General features: G+C 41.2%; 1 protein-coding gene across 6 annotated transcripts in view; it reads right to left on the reverse strand.

Annotated features, from left to right (window-relative positions):
• The window catches only part of DIS3L2 (DIS3 like 3'-5' exoribonuclease 2), a 346,483-nt gene that overhangs the window by 177,632 nt on the left and 144,948 nt on the right, over positions 1-23,903 (reverse strand). For all 6 annotated transcript variants that reach the window (XM_058701221.1, XM_058701232.1, XM_058701212.1 and 3 more), the window contains 2 exons: positions 15,995-16,095; positions 10,943-11,190 (listed from right to left, as the gene is read on the reverse strand). In XM_058701221.1, coding sequence (XP_058557204.1) covers positions 10,943-11,190; positions 15,995-16,095 — 349 coding nt within the window. The remainder of the gene's footprint in view (positions 1-10,942; positions 11,191-15,994; positions 16,096-23,903) is intronic.

Consider the following 23,903-nt stretch of genomic DNA (forward strand, 5'->3'; position numbering starts at 1 on the left):
CTTAAAAACCACACTTGAGGTTTTTAAACCACACTTAAAAACCACTACTCTGCATTAAAATATGTCCTTCAAAGGGTGCCTGGGTGGCTCAGCTGGTTAAGCTCAGGTCATGATCTTGCAGTTCATGGGTTTGGGCCCATGTAGGGCTCTGTGCTGACAACTCAGAGCCTGGAGCCTGCTTTGGATTCTCCTCGCTCTCTGTTCCTCTCCCACTCATGCTCTGTCTCTCAAAAATAAACATTAAAAAAATTTTTTGTAAATGTCCTTCAAAAATAACGTTGAAATTCATAGCCAAGAGGACCATAAGGAGACATGATAACAAATAAATGTATAGGTATCCTGGAACAGAAAAAGGACATTCAATTTTTAAAACTCCAGGATTTCCGAGTACAAGTATGGATGTCAGTTAATAATGTTATCAGCACTGGTTCATTAGTTGTAACAAATGTACCATACTAATATGTTACAAATAGGGGAAACTAGGTCCAGGGGTACATAAGAACTATAAGAGCTGGGGTGCCTGGCTGGCTCAGTTGGTTGGGCGACTGACTTCGGCTCAGGTCATGATCTTGCAGTTCATGTGTTCGAGCCCTGCGTCAGGCTCTGTGCTGACAGCTCAGAGCCTGGAGCCTGCTTCAGATTCTGTGTGTCCCCCTCTCTCTGCCCCTCCGCTGTTCACACTCTGTGTCTGTCTCTCAATAATAAATAAACGTTAAAAAAAATTAAAAAAAAAGAACTATAAGAACAAAAGAAATGTACAAAGATATAGTATAATTTAACTATGTAAAAACATTTATGAGAAGATTGATGGAGAATAGCTAAAAATGGCATTAATTATTTTAGAAAGGGAGGATTATGAATGACTTCTTTCTCATTTTCTAAACTTCCTTTAATATTTTAACTTTTTTTTTAATTTAAAAAGTATAGGAACATTTATTACAATCTAATAAAAACCTGTGATGCCCAGTACTGGTTGCCCACCCAACATTCATTTCCCTCTTCCTCCTTTCTAACAGAAACCTAATCTTTTTCATATAGGGAACATCTCATTTTCAGCTCCAGAGGCAGATCTTCATTATTCTAATGAAATCAGGATGTGGTTCCACTGGAGACTGTTATCAATATCATGGTTGGTGGATAGGATCTCTCCCTTCCCTGTTGTATGTGATCTAGAAAGCATGTAGTCTGACCATACTGGCGGCTGTCTTCACTACCGTGAAGAACCTTCTACTAGACCACTGAAGACAACAAAGGGGAACCTGACAACATCACAAAGTCACTGACTATACTGGGCCCTGGAGCCCGCAACAACCTCTGGATTCCCACTTCTGTAAAAAAAATATGTTCCCTTAACGTTTAAATCATTTCAGGTCAGGGTTTTCCACCACCTGGTGGTAAAACCATCCTAACGAATATAAAGTATTTTAAAATATCTTTCATGAGAAGCACACTTCTCCTTCTCTTCCTTCATTCTGAAACAAAAAAATGTAACACACTTATTATAAAAAATAAAGTCTCAGGACTGTTCACATCATATATCTTGCAGGCATTCACTAAATATTGACAAGGTACTATTGGTTCTAGAGCATAAAAATACTACAAGTTGCTCCTTCCTTAAGCAATGTATTTCTATCTTAAAGGCACTCCCTTTATGGCTTCCATGTTGAAGCAGGCCCACAAAACATAAACCAAGTTCATTTCAACTTCATGGAATACAGCGGCAAGGCCAGGAAGCCACCCTGTCCTCCAGAGCAAATCTCTCTCCTCAATGCTATCACTGTCCTTTGTTAGATCTCCTTTCCGGCACATGCCACTTTCTAACTGTATCATAGTGCTTTGGGTACATCTCTACTTACCAGCAGATGAAAGGGGTCATCCTAAAGAGAATAAACATTATTTCTGTATCTTACTCTGAGTCTTAATCATCTTAGGTGCCTAACAGATGATGGTTTAGTGAATAAAATAAACGAATTAATGCTTTAGGGCCTGGAAAAAGGGCATCTATTCCTCCTTGAAACTCCAAAGGGAAAGTAAGAAAACTGAAGATAGTAAAAACAAACAAATAAAACCCAAAGACACGTATTTAGGTATTTTGAGTCCTTTAATAACTAGCTGCCACAGTAGCAAAATTATTAATACTATCCTTTAAAAAACATCAGGAAAAATTAAAAAATGCCTGCTATTATTACTTTCATTCAAAATTGCACTTTCATCACTTATTAGTGTGGAAAATATCTTCTCTCCAATTGTAAGTTGCCAGTTTAGGAAGATAAGAAAAGGAAATAAAAGTTGTAGGGATTAGAATGGAAGAAACTTGTCATTACTCACCAATGATGTGATTACCTGCACAGAAATTCCAAAGGAAACTATGTCCAAACTATTAGAATTAATAACAGGATTTAGCAAGTGGCTGGATACAGCATTAATATACAAAAGTTAATTATAATTCTATACACCAGAACCAAAAAGTTGGAAAATGCAATTTGAAAATGCAAAAAGTTGGAAAACGTTCAGAACTTAACATTAATAACATGAAAAAACAAGTCATAAACTGTTGAGAAGATATTTTCCCTACCAATAACTGTTAAAAAGATTACTTCCTAGAATGTTTTTTAGCTCCAAATTAATCAAGTAACAGCCCAATAAAAAAATGCTAAATAAAATGAGTGGGTGAAAGTTTAATTGGATAGTCTCAAAAAAATCTCCCAAATACAATAAATTACAAGGGAAAAAAAGTATGTTATTCTGGCAGGTACTTCCTTAGCCAAGAGATCAAGGTTAACATCACCAGTAATACATACTGACATGTACTCCCTGATGTGACACACACTGCCTTTGTGATGTCTTTCCCAACAATGCTTAATCTCAGTCTACTCATGAGAAAACATTAGACCAGCCAAACTGAAAAACATTCTACAAAATCAAAAGTGTGAAGCCATGAAAGACAAGGCTGACAAATTGTCACAAACTGGAACAACTATAGCAATATCACAACTAACTGCAATGTAGGATTCTGGACCAGTTTCTCAAACTGGAAAGGATGTTAGTGGAAAAATTTGCAAGATATGAATAAGTTCTATACTTTAATAAGTATACCAATGATACTAATCATACCAATGTTAATTTCTTAGTTTTCATAAATATTTTATGGTACCGTAAGGTGCTAACATAAGGAGAAGCTGGGTAAAAGTCTATAGGAACTCTGTACCATTTTTGCAATTTCTATAAATTTATCCAAACAAAAAATTAACTGTGAAAAAAACATAAAAAATATAAGGACATTTTCTAGAAGAGAAAACATAATGATCATAAAAATAGGAAAAGATGCTCAATCTCATTAGTAACTTGGAAAATATAAATTAAGATCATCAGATACCATTTTATACCCACTTGAATGGCAAAAATGGAAGAATCTAGCTATATCCAGTGCTGGTAAGAATGTGAAGAAACAGAAACTCATACTAGTAGAACTAAAAATGGGCACAGCCGCTTTGGAAAGTGGTTCAGCTACAAAGTTGTTAAGTTTAACATGCACGTGGGTGTGATGTGGTCATTTTACTCTTAAGTAGAGTCTAGAGAAACTTTAGTTGGTAAGCACTGATATGTTCATAGGAGCATTATTTCTAAGAGCAAAACCTCAGTTCAACCCAAATATCCACTGCTAGATAAGTAAATTGTGGTATATTTCAGGAAATGGAAATACTACAAATTAAAATGAATGAAATACATGAATATATTTTAGAAACAATGTTAAATAAAAAAAAGCAAGTCACAAAAGAATGTAGCATGGTATTTTTGGTAAGGTTTAGAAACAAGCAAAACTAGTACTTTTAAGGATAATAAATATGGGCAAATCATAAAGAAAAGCACATGTTGATTAGCATGTTTGAGAAAGTGGTTACCTCTTGGGGAAAAAAAATAGTGGTTAGGGTACAGAAGATCATAGGACGCTTCAACAATATTGCAATGTAATTCCTAATCTGGGTACTGAGTTCATGGGTTAGTTTTAATATGAAAATTCAAAAATTACATAAGTATTACATATGTACTTTTGTTTGTGAAACATACTTTGCAATGAATGTTAACAAATATTTTAAAAACAATATTTTAGACAAATATACACCAAACCCTTAATAGTGATTATTTCTGGGGGTGAAATTCTAGAATTTTTTTTTACTTTCAGTGGCTCGTGTTTTAAATAATTTTAATAGTAAATATATAATATGTATATATTTCAAAAAATTTTTTTTAAATTTTTTCTATTTTTGATATTACAGTAAGTAGTTTTGAGATAGAAAGCTTTCCTCATTAATTTATTTAAAAAAATTTTTTAATGTTTATTTATTTTTGAGAGAGAGAGAGACAGAGACAGAGAGAGACAGAGTGTGAGCAGGGGAGGGGCAGACAGAATCCAAAGCAGGCCCCAGGCCCTGAGCTGTCAGCACAGAGCCTGAAGCAGGGCTTGAACCCACGAACTGCGATACCATGACCTGAGCCAAAGTCACACACTTAACTGAGCCACCCAGGAGGCCCTCATTAGAGTAATTTATAAGGATTACCACCTCAATACTTGTCACTCACCAGGCTCCTCCACAAATACTGTTCCCATTCACAATCAATGATATTACAACTGCGTCCTACTGTAAAATTAATCGGGACAGTGCTGAAACAATATTCCTGACTTCCTGTAGTTAATAGGTGGGGGTTATGTGTGCACGTAAGAATTTTATATAAAGCAGCATTAGGTCCAGGTCATGTTCAAGTGAAAAACTTACTGAAGTAAGGGACCAGCTACAGATATAAGAAATTAAGCAAGAAAGTCTCTCAAATTGGCCTCTATGCCTTAAAGAAAATAGGGACACTGAACAGTCAACGTTAGCGTTCTAAACCATTCATCGCCCTTTCTCTATCACACATTCTTATAGAGTTTGAGCCTTAAAACAAGGCCACACACAGGAGGCCAAGCCAGACAGTCTTGTAGTGATTATCCCTCAAATAAATGCTCTCGTGCATGCTGGCCCATGTTGGAAACTCCATGCAAACAGGTACAACGATATCAGATCCCTGAGAACCTTCAAGTGGAGCACAAATATCAGCTAGACCTGAGCCCAGAAGTTCAGTAACAGCGCACAGAAAGGAAAGTGTGGCAAATACACCATGTCTTTGGCTGTATACGTTACATATTATTTTCTAAAATCAGGAGAAGAGACGTTATTTTCCATTTTTCTGGCTCATCAACACGACACAGGAGAAAACAGCAAGTAAGGAATGGGGACTTTAGGAACGTGGGCAGGTCAGTGAAAACAGACAACGGAATGTGGAAAAGAAGAAAGGCTCGAGAATACCACGCGATTTTAGGGAAGACCCTGAAGCCTGAGACTGAAGAGCCCAATGTCAATGTGAAGGGAGCAAAGAGGAGGATGCAAGCATTTAAGGACTTTAAGAGAAGGCTCACGGTAGCCAAGGTTCTCTGCTACCTTAAGATAGCATTTTCGAGAAGAGGCACTAGCAGTTGAGGATGAAGCTGACAACCACGGAAGAAGTGTTGATGACTGCACACAGCGCGAGGGAAGGAACAATTTGGCCCCAAAGCCTGGCTCAGAACCACTGTCGTCCTCCACCCCTTTTGCCTCTGCTCCGCTCTGACCAGGATGCTCTCGATGTTGAAGACCCAGCTTTTTCCAAAGATGGTCCTTCCAGGCCACCAGGTGGAGCCCAACAGTCACACAAAAAAAGAGCCCCTTCCTCAGCCTGATTTGCATTTTGTCTCTCAGCCAGGGCAAGTGATACTGTGCCCCCACCCCGGAAAGGACTTAGATAAAGTCTAAGTTCCAAGTTCATAGGATTATATAACTCAGCCCTCTTCTTCAGAAGAGTCTTCAGATAAAGAACATACTCTTGATCAGGTGAAGTACTCCTTTCGCACAGAGGGAAAGATTAGACGGAGCTATTTTCCAATTTGCTACTCTTGTAGGCTATGCCTCAGCGAAACTAATTTCTCCTGTTTTTTTTCTACCAACCTAGTTACTATCTCACTCTCCTACTAAATACAATTTAGTATAATTTAACGACCATCCCCCTAATTTAGATCTACCTTATAAGAAATTCAGTATCTGTCAAACTGAATGGAATGTTAAAGGATATTTGTTTCCAACAGTCAACAAATATATATTTCTAATTGGTAACTGGCACTTTACTGGTCAAAGCTGGGAGATGAAGATACCAGAACAGATCACCCGTCCCCCTGACCAACCACTTCCTCCTCTTCCACATGTGTCATCAATCAGAACTTCCCTTTCCCTCCCTTCATCTCACCCAGCCACTCTCTCCAATGGAAGCTGCTGTCCTTCACTCTCATTAAAATGAACAGCACCGTGACTCCTTCTCAATTCCTCTATTTCAATAGCCTCCCACTAAACCTAGACAATCCCAAGTTCAACCCTAAATTTCTCAGGCCTGCTATACCTGCACTGACCTATTTATTTTTCCTCCTCCCTTAAAGCTACCAAAGTTTGCTAGAGCAAATAACATTAACATGTCTGTTTGCTCTAGGTCAGTTCAAGTTATAGATCTTCATTTAGTCTAAAGTGCTGCCACGAAACACTACCACGTTCCTCACAGTAGCTGCTCTAAAACTTTTCCATTTTCTTCAAGATTTATCCTTAAATATTCAAGAAGAAGAACCATAACAAATCTAGAAGAGAGTGACCACAGTATCTCCATGCTATGACATCCTGGAAGGGAAGGCTGTGATTATAAACTCTAGACTTTAGGACAGGAGATTGCACAAAGGTCTGAGAAAATATAGGCATGAATTCCACTGCAGGACTTTCTAAAGGGAAAGATGCTTTAAGAGGGTTGGGAAGCTCTTAAAACTGTAAATCTGATTACATAATTACAGATCATTCCAGCGAGGAAGCCACTGTGGCTTTTTAAGTATCTTGGACAAAAGCCTAGTACTAAATAGGAAGAGTATTAAATATGTTGTGATGCATAACAAAAAGCAGTGATCCCTCAAAGCCAGCAAGGGTTCACTAAGAACGATTACCTTCAGGTTTTTGCTAGCATTATAGGATGAAGAGTACAGAAAATGTGACAGGTGTGATGTACAGAAGTAAACAAGGCTGAACTGAGATATCTCATGACAGTTCTGGGAACAAGATGAAAAATAACTTTCTAACACCCAAAGGTCTCCAGGACTGTAATAGTCTTTGGGCTGTCCATCACAGGAGGCACCAAAGTGGCACGAGGGGTGCCAGAGAAGCAATGCTTACCCGGAAGAGGGCACCAAGATTGATGGCCTCCTTAAGGCCATTGAACCAGCCAGCAAATGTTCACTGAGTATCCTTGTCCTAAAGGAACTCATGGCCAAGTAAATAACTTACATAAGCAATTACAATACAAACAGGCCAGAGTGATAATAACGGTAGTATTACAGACTATGGGAGTACCCAGGAGGGAGGAATCAGGGAACATTTTTCAAGTAGACAACGGAGTTAAGTTTAAAAGTGGAGTATTTCACTAAACAAATAGCAGGGAGAGGAGAAAGCCACTGCTGGGAAAGGAAGTGTGGTGTGTAAGAGTCTGGAGCTACGAACACACACAGCCAGCCTGGGAAACAGCAAGCAATGAGGCATAAGAGAAGGGCATGGTAGGAGCTGAAGCTGCCCGCAGTGCACTGTGGTTCAACACCATTGTCATCTCCCCAACGACACTCAAGTCAGAGGTCTGCAAGTTCATCCACAGTTCTGTCCTTCTCATTCATGCCCCATTTCTAATTGGTGAGCACATCTAGGGGATTTCACCTCCCTTCTCTCCCCTGAATCTTGTCACTCCTTTTGCTTCCTTCACTGCAACCCATTTACTCCAGGTTCTCCCCGTCTCCTCTCTGTTAATATGACAGATTGTGAGGACTGCTTGCCTTCAGTCACGTCCCCTCCTGTCCACTCCAGACTCTCAGGCAGAGTGATCTTCCAGCAAAGGGGCTTCCGTTCTCTCAGGAACAATCCTAGATTTCTCCCTTCACCCACCTCCTCTAAACTTCCCGAAAACGACTTTATTCCTATATTCTACTTCATACGATAATTAGAGGTCAAAGAGACAGGCCATTCAATCTGTTTACTTTATCCACACTTGTTCCCAGAGACTCAAGTCCCACACAGTCCCTACCAATTAGGCGGTGGGCCATGGGACCTTGGACCACTACCTCTGGTTAAAACTACTGATCAGGGCAAATACCTGTCTCAGGCTAGACCGATAAGATTTTTCTACCCTAGAAATTCTGCATCGTGACCTAGACTTCAGTATGTGACCTGCAGAGGACTGGCAGTACCACTGGGGGCTGTGTAGGCTACTGACAGGTAGCTGGCTGCTGTGTAGAGAGAGGCAGAACAATCCAGCTCACGTGCAGACAGGGGTACAGAAAAGATGCCATGTGGTGGTGGGACTTGTCAGGGTCGTTGAGAGAGCAGCTGTGATTCCTCTGCCACCTTGTGAGTTCTGAGCTCCTCATGAGGCCTGCCTCCATTTCCTGCCCTTGGTTTTAGGAGAACCACCAGTTTCTCATACTAATTTCCACTTTTATTTAAATTAGCTCAAGGAGGATTCCATTTCTTAGAGTCAAATTAATCCTATGACACTTATGTACAGTCCCTCTGCGTTAGGCTATTGTTTCTTTGAATAAAAAAAACCATACCCTGTTTACCGTTGTACTTCTCACACAGTGACTTACACACAGTTGATCAACACCTGTCTCCTGAACTGAATTTAACTGCAGAAGAAGTAAATGACTTTGGACTTAAATAATGGGTAGCAATTACACAGACAGAAGAAGTTCAAAACTTTTACGAGCAGAGTGCAGGGGCAGGGAAGAAATTCAGAGGGAAGCCACTTTGGCTAAGCTCAGTTTTCAGGCATAGTTTCTGGGGAAGTTAACCACAAACACTCACATCCATGGCAAGTACTACCTTCACACTCCTGGTCAAAACCTGGCAAAGATGAGAGAGGAAACCCAGGCAGTCCTAGCACAGCATGTTCTGATTGGGAAGCCTTGACCTTAGTTCCTAAAGATCAGTAGTGACAGCCAGAGCGAAATGGCAAAGGCCCCCACCAGGCCCAACAGCTGCGGCCCGCACCCCTCAGGAGAGACACGGCATCTGAGGACTGTATCATGAAAACCTACCACATTTTCTTGCTTTCTTAAGATAAATTTTCTCTTCTTCACAAAGATCTTAAAAGGCATATTTACAAAATGACAAATTCTAATGTCTTTATACTAAGTTTTCCATCTAAGTATATTTTTATTTTGAGAAGTACATGATTAATATATGGCTATTATTTTAAAGTGGTCTTTCTTTACATTCAGCAAATATTCTTGCTGCTTCGAAGGCTTGACTCCTTTTTCAATTGTAATTTACCCACAAGGAAAGAGTTCTTGATGAAGTAATGGCTCAGCTGTGAAAAAGGAACCTGTAAGACCATTCCAGCAATAAGAGAAACTCACATCATAAAGATTTCTTGACTACACCCATACAACTCGATAACTAAGGAAGTAGTCCAATCAAGTACACACAATGGGATATGACAGAAAGGCAGATAAAAGACAAGGCTGGATTTCCTGCTGTGATGGTAAGTCTTCCCTTTTCGCTGCCAGGCAGAGTGCAGCAGGCACAATCAACAGGGGCCAGGTGGCGCAGACATTATCAGGCCATTTGGAGTTGATGGTGAGAAACTGGCAAGCCTCAGAGAAGGGCTAGTTAGGACTCAAGGGGTTGACGTCACTTCTGGATAATGAGTTAGGCATAAAAATGATATTGCGATCACTCCACTTAAGAGGAAAACAAACAAAAAGAAAGTACAATTGTTTCTGAGTGGCCCTGAGATCATATTATTCACATTGATCTCCGTATCACTGAAAAAGTGGCACAGGACAGTATCTCTTAAATGGCATGAGGTGTGACACATGGATTTGATTTGGCTTCCTTTGCTAGGCATAAGAGGTCCAATGAAGAGATCCAATGAAAGTGGTACATTGTGGCCATGCCTTCAGTGTTGGCCCTCATAACCACAGGACACTCCCAGAAGGGCCAGTCCCGTACAAGTCAGATGACTAACAAGCAAGTCACCAAACTGGCTTAAAAGTAAGTGTGAGAACAAACTTTTCTAGCTTGTATACCTTTATTTTTATTTTGTGTGAAGCATAAACCGGGCTCCATCCATAATAAAGGGCTAAAAATATAGCTAAAATTTATCATTGCTTTTCTTTCAAAATGAATACAGTTGTAAGAAAACAGGTACAGCATTTGATCAAACAGCTGGGTCCAGCAGTTTCTTCAGATCAGAACTGTTCAATTGGCTACCCATGATGATCTCTGACTACATAATCTATATTTAAGTTAGATTGGTTCCTGACAGCTTCCATGAAAATAGGGTACCCTTTCCTACTTACGGTCAGGTAATTTAATTCTTAATGCCCTAAGTAAAACCTCCTTAGGATCAATACCAAAAAGCACATCATTAAAATATACCTTCATGTTTATAATTTAAAGCATGGAAGACTGGGGGCCTCTGAAACGCCTGGAATTTTGCATATTTTAACACTCGTCTAAAAGGAGGAGTCTGGTTGCTTGATGCAATAAATTCTTTGGAGTTCACAAGTACAAACAGGATTCATGACATAATAGGAAACAAGCTCAGAATGTGCTTATATTTTATGCCCCAAACCAAAAATAAAGTGACTGCCTGGCAATTCAAGGAACCTATAGGTGACGGGTCAAGGGGGTAGCTAAGAGCAATTTCTGAAAAACTCGGGCCCAAATATGCCAAGTACCCATGTTTTAATCAAGAAATAATAATTAAAATACACAAAAAAAGTTTACCAAAAGGCTACCTAAATCCGACTTCCATCTGGGATCTGTGGTTTTTCTTACCAAAGGTCACCTACCCCAGGGCAAAATTGCTGTCCTCCTTCCAGTCCACGATGCGGCAGATGAACAGTGTGTTGGCATAATCTTTAGGCCGGGTCACAAAGTCCTGGGGACAGTCCTTGAGAGGCACATAAATTCTAGGCACTCGGTGGTCCGAGGGAGAAAACAGGGCATATTTCCTAAACAGTTCACTGTTCTTATCAGCCAAGAGTTTGAGAAAGCCCGTTGCTGCTCGGGAATGTTTTTTGTCCAAGATGTAAACCACCTGAAAACACCAAAGATAGAGTCAAATGTTGTTTATCTACAGCACTGGATAACAGATGGGAGAAGTCAGCAGGATATTATTTGGTCAACTAGCTGGGCCTGCAATTTTTCTAGGTCCAAATGAAGTGCTGCTTGCTGAGGCTCCGTGACTAAGTAATCCACGTTTAAGCTGCAACAACTTAAGGGTCCAGTGAGCATATTTATCCAATGAAAACTATGCAACACAAGGATGAATTAGATGGAAGTGTTTTTATAACTGAGACCTACGTCTCAAGGACATTCGGAAGACTCCAGAAGGGAAGTATGGCTCCAAGTATCTGCTCTGCATTACATTTTCCCCGCGTGAACACAGCAGTTGCTTTTTAAAAATGTTATTGAATATAAACAAGGAACTGGCCTTTTGAAGCTGAAAACCTTTAAACCTTCCTTCTTTCCAACATTAAACCCACTCTCTCATTTCACCAGGCAAAGACTCAGGCTACCACATCACTACAAGGACAGACTATTTCCACCAAGAGAGAAGCATTCTTGAAGAAAGTAAATCCCCTCACCCTCACCCACCCTGGGACGTTCTTCTTCCTGAAGTGTTCCCTCCACCCCCCACGGACGTTCCGCGCTTTGACCCCATTCACTGGAAGTATTCGCCAGCGTTCCACTTTGACCCCGGAGCACAGGTTCGGACAGCTGTTGAGCTGGCTGCTGCCCTTGTTCACGTCTCAGACTCCGTAAGGGCATTCAGCCTGTCCAGGGAGAACCTCCAGCCAGTCAGTGTGCCTCTCCTCTGCCCCAGGCACACCTGGCTGCCGCCCCACAAGGCACCTGTCCTCTCGTCCGGTCTCAGTCCCATGATAGGCTCTACATTCTCCTGACTCTTCCTTCCCCCTTGGAAAACACCATTCTGTTTTGAACAAGCTCTTGTGCCCTCTGTCAAGAGTCCTTGACCTGGTCCTTGCGTGTGCTTCTCTGTCATAAGGACTCTGTCTGTCCCAGGCCCTTTGGACAAAGGTTGCTCCTTCTCCACACATAGTCCCTCAATGAGGCATCTGTGTTTTCCTGTGCTGCACAGTCACACCCAGACCATTTACTTTTCTTGCCTCATGCATACACCTGCATCCTTTTATGGTTCAGGCTGTCTCCTTCTTGCTACTGTCATCCATGGACCTCCTAGTCACTCTGCAACACCTGGCTTACATTTCCAGGTGAATGACTCAGCCAACATCTATCTTGTCCTTACAGCCCCTGTATCTCTTCAATGCTGGTGGCCTTCCCTTCCATTTGATTTTAGCAACTCATCCTCATGGCCTCAGCATCCTCTGGGACTGATCCAGTCCTGATGGTCTCAGACTGACCTGTCATCCGGTTCCCTTATTCTTCTGTGCCCCTCCATGACTTCTTCACCACATCAAGACCACTAGCGCCTTAACCCTAGCCTGTTGTCTGTGTCTGTTTGCTACTTCTTAGGCCTGAATCCCTTCCTACCTCTGAGGGACACATCACGTTCTGTCACTTCTGGTCCTCTCACCACCGTCGTGAGATGCCTCACCCCTCTTGCCCTTTCCACTGCACCCACCCTAAAAAATCCTCAATTCTGAGACAGTTCAGCCACTGCTATTCTCTACTCCAACACAAGCTACCGAGTCCGTCAAGACAGAATTACAATGACACAGATGGATACCATTACATATTCATGTTATACAACTGTTGCTCTAATCTCAAAATCTCTAGTATTTTTTACCTGTTCCCTGTCAGCACAATCTATAAGCCCCACTCTCTTGGTGATCCTCTCCTTCTAGGACTCCAATTATTTGAACGCTGAATCGTATTGCCCACAACTTCCTGAAGCTCTATTCATTTTTTTCAGCCTATTTTCTTTCCGTCCAGATTGGGTAAATTTTATTGATCTGTTCCCAAGTTAACTCATTTTATGCTGAATCCCCTCTACTCTCCTACTGAGTTCATCCTGAAAGTATTTTATTTCTGTCTGTATCTTTTAGTTTTATAATTTCCACTTGGTTCTTTTTTTTATAACTTCTACTTCTTTGCTGAGATTTTCTATTTTCTCATTTGTTTCAAGAGAATTTCTAATTGTTTGAAGCATCTGTTTCAAGAGAATTTCTAATTGTTTTTTGACTGATTTAAAATCACTGTCAGATAACAGTAACATCTCACTGTTGGCATCAGTTGTCTCTCTTCAGGCACGTGATAATGTCCTAGTTCTTGGTATAATGAATGACTTTCTATTGTATCCTGGACCTTTTGGATATTATAAAAGGCGATTCAAGGTCTTATTTAAATCTTTTAGAAGGCAGGCCACTGTGTCTAGAAGTAGCACACGGGGCCTGGACTACTCTTGTGGGCTGTAGTTCCAATGATAATTTAATTTGCAGAGACCGAAATTCTCTTTTTATTCTTCCCCTTTTCCTTTTTTTGAGAGAAAAAGAGATGCAGAGTCAGAGGGAGTGAGAATCTTAAGCAGGCTCCACGCCCAGCACGGAGCCTGATGCAGGGATCAATCCCACGACCACGATGACCTGAGCTGAAATCAAGAGTGGGATGCTTAAGCGACTGAGCCACCCAGGCGTCCCTTTGCAGTACTATTTTGGTATGTTTCGTTGGCATGGAACCAGTGGGGCTCCGGCAGGTCTCTGCTGGTACTGCCTGAGGGCATGGAAAGAACTTCCTCAGGGCTGGCCACCTGGACTCTCTAATATGGATTAAGAACAAATCCTAATCTGTGTCCATGCAGAGACAAAGAAACGTCCCATTTATGATTTTTGTTGCGGTAGGACCCCCTTTACCAGTGCCGCCTGACCACCCAGTGTCCCTGGGTAGGAAAGTGGCGTCTCAGACCCATGAGATAAATGAGGAGAAAGGTTTCCTGGACCACACACCTGCTGTGGCAGGATCTCCTTTAATGGTGTTCTCCAGCCATCTGCTACCCCGGAATGGGGGGCAGGGAGGAGGGAAACCTCAGGCCCAAAGAGACAAAGAGGCTTCCGGGGCTGGGCCACTTCTTTGGCAGAACCCCCATGCCAGAGCCACCCAATGTCCGGTGTCTCTCGGTCTTCTTGGGAGAGAAGTCTCAGGTGTGGCAGGGAAGGGGAGCCTTTGTCCTGGCCACTTATTGTCAGCAAGGCTCCCACTCAATCCCTCTTACAGGTACTGCCAGGACCGCCTGGTGTTGCTGGAGGGACTCCTGCTAGATCTGAGTGAGGAGCGAGTCTGCCTGGGCCACCTTCTGTTGCCAAGTTAGATCCAGAAACACTGGGCCCAGTGTCCTGTTGGTGGAGGGGTTGTAAAGTTCTCTGCTGCCACGTTGTTCTCTAGTCTTTGAGGCCCTGACTAGCCTGCCTTCCTCTCTTCACCTTTCAGAATTCATCTATGGTTGCCTCTCATTATTTGCCAGGGTTTATAGTTACACTAGTGGGAAGGAGCAAGGAGAAACAAGTCTATGCCATCTTGTCTGAACTAGAAGTCCTTGCTTCTTGTTTTAATATCTGACAGCATGGGAAATGTATGAAGCAGTTTGACATCAGTTGTGATTCATACATCAGCTGTGCTAGAAATAACCTGACCACAGCATAAGCTTTACATACAAGTGCTGTTTTGCCTTGTGATTTTAGATTGAGTTCACTGAGAAACTATCCCCCCAAAACAAACCAACCCAGCAAGAGAGAGGGTACCATTGGGGGGCAGCAGCAAATTGCAGAACACAAGTTCCATCTACAGAGGGCTGCCTGTACTCAGCTCCGACTACAGTCATGTAAGAACGTGGCCCAGTGTTGCCGGATGTTTTGTTTCGTCAAGAGAAGCCAGAAGTCTGATTTTTTCAGTAAGCTACTTAGTCAAAATTTTTAAATACTGCACAGGTCAAACAAAACACAGGTTTGTAAGCTGGATCCAGCCCACAGGTTTTCGATTCATTTCATTATACCTTCCATACCTAGCGTGTTGCCTGTTACACGGTTAGTGTTCAAAATGCCTATTAAAATAGCGGGGCAGGCAGTTGAGGGTAACATATACGTGACATAATTTAGAAATTTCCTCAGGTCAATATGCAAGAAATACCATCCTAACGGATTTGCTAGGTTGAGTGGCAACACCACCACCACAGGCTAAATGTGCTGAAGGATGCCTCTGGTGGAGAAAGCCTCGTGCTTACTACCACTCACTGAACCACCTGTTCCACCATGAGCTGTCTGCATAGTTAGGGGCAGCCGCGGTTGATCCCATACCTGAATATGCCACTAGCATATATAATTGAAAACTAAAATTGAATTATGCAAAGCAACAAAGATAGGATACAAAAGCAATTTTTTGTGTCTATAATAAATTAAATACTTGAGAAAAACTAAAAAGGACACTAAAACCTTGCTTTTGAATGAGATATGGACATGACAACATTAAAAAATATGGAGCAAAAAAACTGAGAATCTAGAAGGAGTCTACATTCATATTGCTTCACTAGAGCCTAAATCCTCATTCCACTTCACATAACCCAAACTGGAAATCAAAGATGTCACATTACAAGTGTGGTTTAAGCAGAAAAAGATAACATAAAACTTCAATAAACAAACCCACGCACAAAGAAAAGACTTTGGACCTTCATCCAAACACAGACAAATCAACACATACATATATACTTAAAGTTATAAAAAACATTAGCTTTTTATGACTCCTTGCTTCCACTGACTTTTCGGATTAACTGACCAACTAGAGTCCTAACTGAATCGTATGAGAGACCTTTGATAGGTAGCTCAGGTGACAGTCATTTGGACAAGTGCAGAAAATCTGTATGCAATGACCTTTGCTGATCTTTGCAGAGACTTCTCTGATAAAACTCTTGTGTCCTGTGACATGGAGGTGCTCTCATCTTTTGTGACGGGGGCATCGGCATCTTCTTTTCCTAAATTAAGGAGAGAGTGAAAAAGAGAGAAAGGAACCAGTTAGATGCATATCTATTAGGCATACGGAGTCGCGGAGTTTTTAAATCCAGAGCACCATTTACTCTCAACTACTCATTTTACAGAAAAGGAAATCCAGGCCCACGGTGGTTAAGGGTCTTAGCTAAGGTCAGCCACATCACCAACCTGCATGAATGCTCTCACTCAGCAGGCCGCATTTGATCTATTTAATGTTATTCATATGCTAAGTGTCATATAAGCGGGAGTGTCAAACTATGTTGACTTGAACTAAATCAGCTGTGTCAAAATGCCAAACAAACTAGATGTGAAATACTGCCCCAGCCCACAATGAACAGAGATAGGTTAATTTATTATGCACATCTGCTGAAATCAAAATAAATGTTAACTTTTAAAACTACTTTGATACCAGCCATAACAAACAAAATGGTGGAAAATAGATTATATTTATTAAATAAATAAATAAATAAGCCAACCCTAATTTTCCTGGCTTTTCTTAGTGACATTATATAAAGAGTAAAGTATTTAAAGGATTTTAATGTTTAATTTCCTTTCTTAAGAAACTTATAAAATGCACATTCACCCAAGAAACTGAAACCACATCTCCCCAATAAAAAGAGAGTTAGGCTCTGTACCAGAAGTATTAAAACCACTCATGAACAAATGCAGCAAATTACACACTTCTGAACATTTAATATCTTGCATTTTCATGTGTTACTTTGGAGTTCCCCCACTAAATATCTTATCCAACCATACTGGAGTTTCTAGATTCTAGGGGTCACAACAAATTCATGTGGGACCCACTGCAGATAGCTAAGAGGGACTTGTACTTATCATTTAGACATTACCAGGGCCAAAATAAATAAATAAATAAATCCTTTTCAGGGCTGGGTGGTTCTTAGCAAAGGCTCAACTTAAGGCCAATTGTTAGCATTCTGGGCATACTCTGGAAACACTGACATGATCTGACCTTAAGAATGATCATCTTAATCAGCTTAACGATCAGCTTAATGATCAGCTTAACGATCAGCTTAATGATCAGCTTAAATGATCAGCTTTTACATCTATGCTGAAATATACCTACCATAGTGCCCACTGAAAGCAGAATTCTCATTGTTTTCTAAAAAGAAAAAACAAATGAAAACTTTCCCATTGTGGATCACCCTGTCCATCAGTAAAAGAGAATATTTACCTTTTATTTTAGACCATAGTTCAGGATTACAAGATCATTAGATGTTCCCAGAACAACATCTTTTATATTCTTGGGGAGAAAAAGAAAACACACACACACACACACACACACACACACACACACACACACACACATATTGTTGATATGTTCCATAACATATCTCGCCAATGTGTTTTGCAGAACAAGGTCATTCAAGAAAGATTAAGAGGTTCGGACTACCAACAAACCAGTACACTCTACCTAGATATCTGCTATCTGAGTTAATAGTCTCAAGAGTTGGCAATCAAGACAAGGTAGTGAGGGGTCTTCTCAGGCAGCCCAAATCCTGGGCATGCAACTTTCTGTCATAGTCGCTGATGCTTCCAACTTAAAATGACTGCTGCCTTATATTCCACCCCAACAACAAGAAAGTCTTCTGTTCCAAAGGTTATGCCAGGTTGCATCCAGAGAAAGAAGGCAAGCCATGGAAGTGAGCCCAATCGTGATTTTCAGATACCACCCCTGAACATGACCTTTTCAGGTTCTGTGTTCATAAGGAAGTCCTGACAGAGATAAAGCTTTGTTCAAAGATGCATTCTAATAAATTAAACTGAATTTTAAAGCCCTGCAGGAGAGCATCACAGATGCGTTCAATGAATGTGAAGAAACGCAATGCCAGGTTAGAAGAAAGGTGAATCACCTTAATAGGTTTCCAACAACTACGTCTTGCTACGCTAACTAGCAAAGTTGTCAGTTTAATGAGAGAACCCACTGCATTGTTTAATCACAAGATTCTTCATTTATTCCATGTGTATTTATTGAGCAAGGGGCATTAAGGATTCAGTGGTGAATAAAAGAAATATGATTCCAGCCTTTACAGAACATTTAATGTATGAGTGATATTCGATAAATAACCACTCGATAAATACAAAGTTATAAACCGTGATGAAGGCTAAGAAGGAAAGAATAGTTCCAAGGAGGAAGAATCCTCCCCATATGCAATTTAGACAAAGGGGTCAGGGAAAGGCCCTGTGTGGAAGTGACATTTAAGCTGAGACCTGAGGATGGTGTGTACAGGCGTGAAGAAGGGGACAGAAAACCCCAGGTGGGAAATGGCACCTGGGAAGAGGCAGACAGAGGTGGGAAGTTCTGGAACACGGAACAGAAAGAAGACCGTGGAGCCAGAATGGAGCAAGCCCAAGAGTGAGCATGGCAAGGGATGAGAATGCGAGGTAGCAAGAGTCAAGTCAGCTGGGGTCTTCTAGGATTTAAGCTTCCTGAATTGAAACCTAAATACGGTGGGAAACTGGCTAAGGATTTTGCACAAGATGCCACTGCCCAAGGTGCAGTTCAAGCAAGCTAAGAGTGGAACCAGGAAGGCCAGTTAAGAGCTACCACAGCAGTCCAGACAGGCGAGGATAGTACTATGATGCAGGTACTGCAGATGGAATGAAAAAGAACCACCTAAGACATATTTTGGAGTGGAACCAATAGATTTTGATGGCCACCAGATATCATTAACTATGAGAAGTGAAGGACTATTTCCAGCTTTCTGACATCGGCAGCTAGGTTGATAGAGACATCAACCCGGTACAAGAGACATTTCCCTGGTACAGGAAAGACTAGAGGAGTAATTTCTCCATGAAGAAATTACTAGAATAGGACAGGCTGGTCGTGCTCACAAGGGTAAAGGTTTTGCATCCCCATGGCCTTCAGTTTTGTCATAGCGAAGGCAGAGGTGGCCCATGCATTTTGTGGTCCCTTCTAGTTAAAAAAATTCTAGAAACTAGTGACTACCAAAATTCTTCATCTAAAAGAGAGATTTTTCTAAGAAATAGATATAGTACACTAACAATAGCCCCCAAGAAATACTCTAGGAAGAAAAAGTCTAATCTCTTTCTATAGATAATCTGAAGCTTCTATTTTAAACATTTAAAGAATAAAAATGCCATGGCTTGGTGGGGTTGGCATTGCCACTTGACATCTACCAAGTGCAAACCCAACACCTGGTTTTGGTAAGAAAAATGGTCCTGATTTGGTCTTCTCATACATAAACAACAAACTGACAAGTCTGATGATAGTTAATGTTTTACAAACACATCAAAAGGTTTTCAGATGACTTAACTATAATGCCAAGTGGGGCAATGTGAAGAAAAAGGCAAGGAACTGGGCAAAAGGAGTTTCAATGTATCCATTTAAACAAGTGACAAACTGGCAGACCCAATCTTTTGTCATCTCTTGACAAAGGGCCACAGAAATTTACTATTTCCAACAAGAACTCAGTGAAAACTGTGATATGTATGAAATATGAAAATATTTCCCTTCAGATCTCTCAAAATCAAACAACCAGGGAAACTTATTTTATGGGCCCCTCTCCCCATGGAAACCTAAAAGCAGCAGGACAAGTCCTCCCAGGGGCAAGGAAACATTCATGTTATAATCATTTGCTATGCTGCAAGTTTGCGAGGGATGACATTGATAGTCGTCCCAGGACTCACATCCAGATCTTGCCAAGCCAAAGCTCAGGGGCACCGATGAGTTCCCTCCTTCACAAACTGCAGCCCAACCAAGTCTCTCACTCTGAAATAAAGCTAATGAACTGAGTGGTGCCAGTTTTCACAGCATGTTCACACACATTACCTCATTTGCTCCACACCACAACTTCATTTTAGTTTCATCAAGGACACGGGAGTGATGAAGAGGCAGGGCCAGTCGCTGATGTGCAGGGATCCTGGTGCTGACTGTGGTGACCAGTTCTCCATACAAGCAAGAATCAGAACATCATGGGAAGAGCCATGAAAACCTACATCAAGATATTTAACTAGCTGGAACCAACTGAAATGCTGAAGTCAACCCAGTGAAGGTCTTGAACATCTGCGGAATATCAGGCACTGCAAATGGCCCTGTCTCTGTCCTCTGAGAGCTAATATGCTAGAAATGAGACAAAGATTCAAATAGTGAAAGTACATGGTGCTGGTATCTACTGGTGAGCAGTGTGCCCAAAGCCAGTGAGAAGGGAGCCAGGCAGCTTGACAGTAAACCTGAGTGAAACTGGCAAGACTGAGTAGGAGCTAGTTAGATGGATGGGCATAGGGAGCATTCCAGAGAGGAAGAGAACATGCGCAAAGACACACAATCAAGAATAAATTGAGAAGGAGGAAGTTTCTACGTATCTAAACAAGTTGCAGGAATCAGACCACAAAAGGCTTTATGTGATATGCTGAAGGGTATGTATTTTATGTTATAGAAATGAAAAGTTATTGAAAATTTTGACAGTAATATAATCAGAGTTATATTTGATGAGAGATCAATGGTCAGTCTGTTGCTCCTTTGAAGCGAATCTGTCATTTTCTCTAGCTGCTTTTATGATTTTCTCTTTGCCTTTGGTTTTCTTGGTAGTTCCTCTTGATGTACCTAAGTCTGGATTTTCAAAAAATTCTACTTGTAATCACGGGTCATCTTAAATCTGTGATTTGGTACCTCACCTGTTACGGAACATTTCAGCTACTACCTTTAAATTTCATTTTGCTTATTTCTTTCACTCATCTCCTTCTTGGAAGGAGCTTTAACTTATTTAGACCCTCCTCTTCTGTGTTTTCTATTTGTCTCCCCATGCTATACTCTCTGGATAATTTTTTCTTACTGCCTTCCACTTTGTTAATTTTCTCTTCAGCTTCATCCAGTCTTCTGTTAAATTTGTCCATTGAGGCATTGTTCTTTAAACTATGTAATCAAAAACACTATACTTTTCCTCATCCACTGAGTTAATTTCATTATAGTTATGTTTGTCTCTAGAATTTTTATTTGGTTTCTTTTCCAATTTGTTTTGCCACATTTCATGGTTTCCTACTTTTTGTAGATAGGTTCAAGCTTATCTTTTATTATTTCTTTAAATACAATAGTTTTTTACAGATGGTGATGATTCCATTATCTGTTGACATTTATGAAGGGCTGTTTCTATTGTTTATGGTTGTTGACAGTTCTTGCCATTGGAGTATGGTTTCCTTGGGTGCCTGGTTATATTTATGCACTGATCACTGAATAATTTGAGGCCTAGGTTGAAGAAACCTTCCTTTGGAAAGAACTTCCACTTGGTTTTGCCAGATACCTGCAAGCATACCAGCCCTTAAGCCAATTCAAGATTGGAGATTCCTTGGTTGACCCAGTCAGTTTGAAGCCAGACTGTAATTCCACCTGTGAGCTGGTACATTTCAGGTCTACCCTCACCCACATGGTGTAGCCCTTTGATGTCCCACCTTCTTGTGAGACCCCAGCTGCTTTATTTCTGTTCCCCACCACTGCTGGTCAAATCTGCAGTTATTGCCTGGGTTCCCCATTCCAGTTTTAACCTGGTAATGCTTGTTAGCTCTTTAATGCTCTAAGTTTTAGGGTTTTTTTTTTTTCACTTTATTCAAATATTTTTAGTTTCTTCAGTGGGCAGAAGTGTGTCTTAATAACAGCCCACCATTACTATTAACAGAAAGTCCCTGGGATTTGTATTTTACAAGTATTTTTCAGGTAGCAGTGTAGAGCATGGTTAGGGACACTGATGGGGTGAGAACAGGGGAGGAGGCAGTGGTGATCTATGCAGGAAACACAACAGGGAGGCAGTAAGGAAGCTCCTGTGATCGTGCCTAATGTTACATAAGACAGAAGCACAAGGGGTGAGAGAAGAGGCCGGTACTCTCACACTTTTTTTCTCAGCAACTCCATGAAGGAAGTATTACTATTTTGATTTTTAGAGACTAGTAATCAGCAGTTCAAAGGTAAAGTAACTTCTCCCAGGGTTCATTCAAGAAAATGGTTAGTAGAGGGTGAGTCAGGACCCAGTATGACTCCAAGTCCAGCCACCACAGTTGAATGAGATCTGGAAGAAAGATAGGTACATGTGGGTGGGTTCCAATGAGGAGGGGAGGGTTGCCAAAAATTTTATAATTCAGTTATAGATAGACATTGATGCCAAGTGATAAACAGCTCTCCATATAATTTTACTGCTTCCACCCATACAGATGATAGAGTAGTTAAAAGCATGAGCTTTGAAGTCACAAGACCTAAATTCAAACCTAGGTCCTGTGACCTTAAACTATGTGGCTTTGAAAGAGTTACTCCTTCTTTCTGAATTTCCTTCTTAGTAAATCAGGAACAGTTTCCATGATTTATGTTTATAGGTAGTGCCCTGGCACAAAGTACAATAACAAAAACAGAGATGTTAGATACTATTAATATATTGTTGTTGTTATTATTATTATTATTATTATTATTATGAGCTGTTGCAATGAGTTTGGAGTGAATACAACCCTGCTATCCTGGACACAAAAGACTGCACATGACTGGTGTACAGGACGATGGCAACATTATAAAATGGGCCACATTTCCTCTGTAAAATGTAACCAATCTTACAGGGTTAATGGGAAAACTAAATGAAATTAATGTGTGTAAAAGTGCTATAGTGGCTAGAATACAGTACACACTAATTGCTATACAATATATATTTGCATTACATACACTGTTCTGTACGCTTGGTGCCTTCAATGTGCAGTAAGGGGAGACAAGAGCTGGCGCTATGCAGGCAGACAGAGGCCAGGTCAACATGAGGAAGTGTGGATTTATCCCAAAGGCAATGAAGAGCTATAGAAAAAAGTAGGCGGGAGACTAACACGACTTACGCTTTCAGAGGCTCACATTGGTTGCTATGTAGGGAGCAGATTTAGGAGAAGTGAGACTGGAGACAGAGAAGCCAGTTGTTAGCTGGTGACTGCAATCAATCAGACTAGTGGCAGAGGGGGTTGAGGGTTCTATATAGAGAGGTACTTACAAGGCAAGATTGACATGATTATTTGGATGATAGCAGGGAGCTGAGGGAGGGAGGTCATATGGGGCAGAGTAAGAAATGGGGAAAGCTGCCTTAATTCCATAAACAGAAGTTCTCAGAGTAGAGGTCCCGGACCAGTAGCAGCAGCATCACCTGGGAACTCTTGGAAATGCAAGTTCTCAGGTCCCGCCCAGATCTACTGATTCAGGACCTGGGGGCGGGGAGTGGGGGCAGCAGTCTGTTAGTACAAGCTCCCCCGGGGGTTCTGATTCTGACTCACACTAAAGTGTACGAGCCACGCTACAGACAAATGGGCTATGAGCCACCACAGGAAGAGCATCCACAGGCAACCAGGAGGCGATGGAAGTTTGGTTGGGACTTAGTGAGTCTGAGGTGATCTGATGCTTAAGAGAGAGTCTGGGCTGGAGACGGAAATGAGGGTGTCCCCCGTGTACCGAGGGCAAATGGAGAAGGGCACTGGCCTCTTCGGAAATGGGTCCAATTAGAAGGGTCAAAGCAGGGAGAAACACCAATATTTAAGAAAGCAGAAGTAGGAAAGCCTGCAAGGAAACTGAGGTATGGTCAGGGAAGTGAGAGAAAAATCAGGCTAATGTGGGTGAGAGAAGAAACACAAAACAAACAAAACAAAACAAAATCAAGCATTTTAACAGGGAAAGGATGGTCAGCAGAGTGGCCTTAGTAACGATGTCACAGGCAACCCCAGTAAGACTAATGTGAAAGAAGGAAACACAGTGAAGTCAGAATGCCGTGCGCAGGGAACTAAATGAAAGGTAAACTGAGGAGATGAG

This window comes from Neofelis nebulosa, chromosome 2, assembly GCF_028018385.1.
Source record: "Neofelis nebulosa isolate mNeoNeb1 chromosome 2, mNeoNeb1.pri, whole genome shotgun sequence".
NCBI classification, from domain to species: Eukaryota; Metazoa; Chordata; class Mammalia; order Carnivora; family Felidae; genus Neofelis; species Neofelis nebulosa.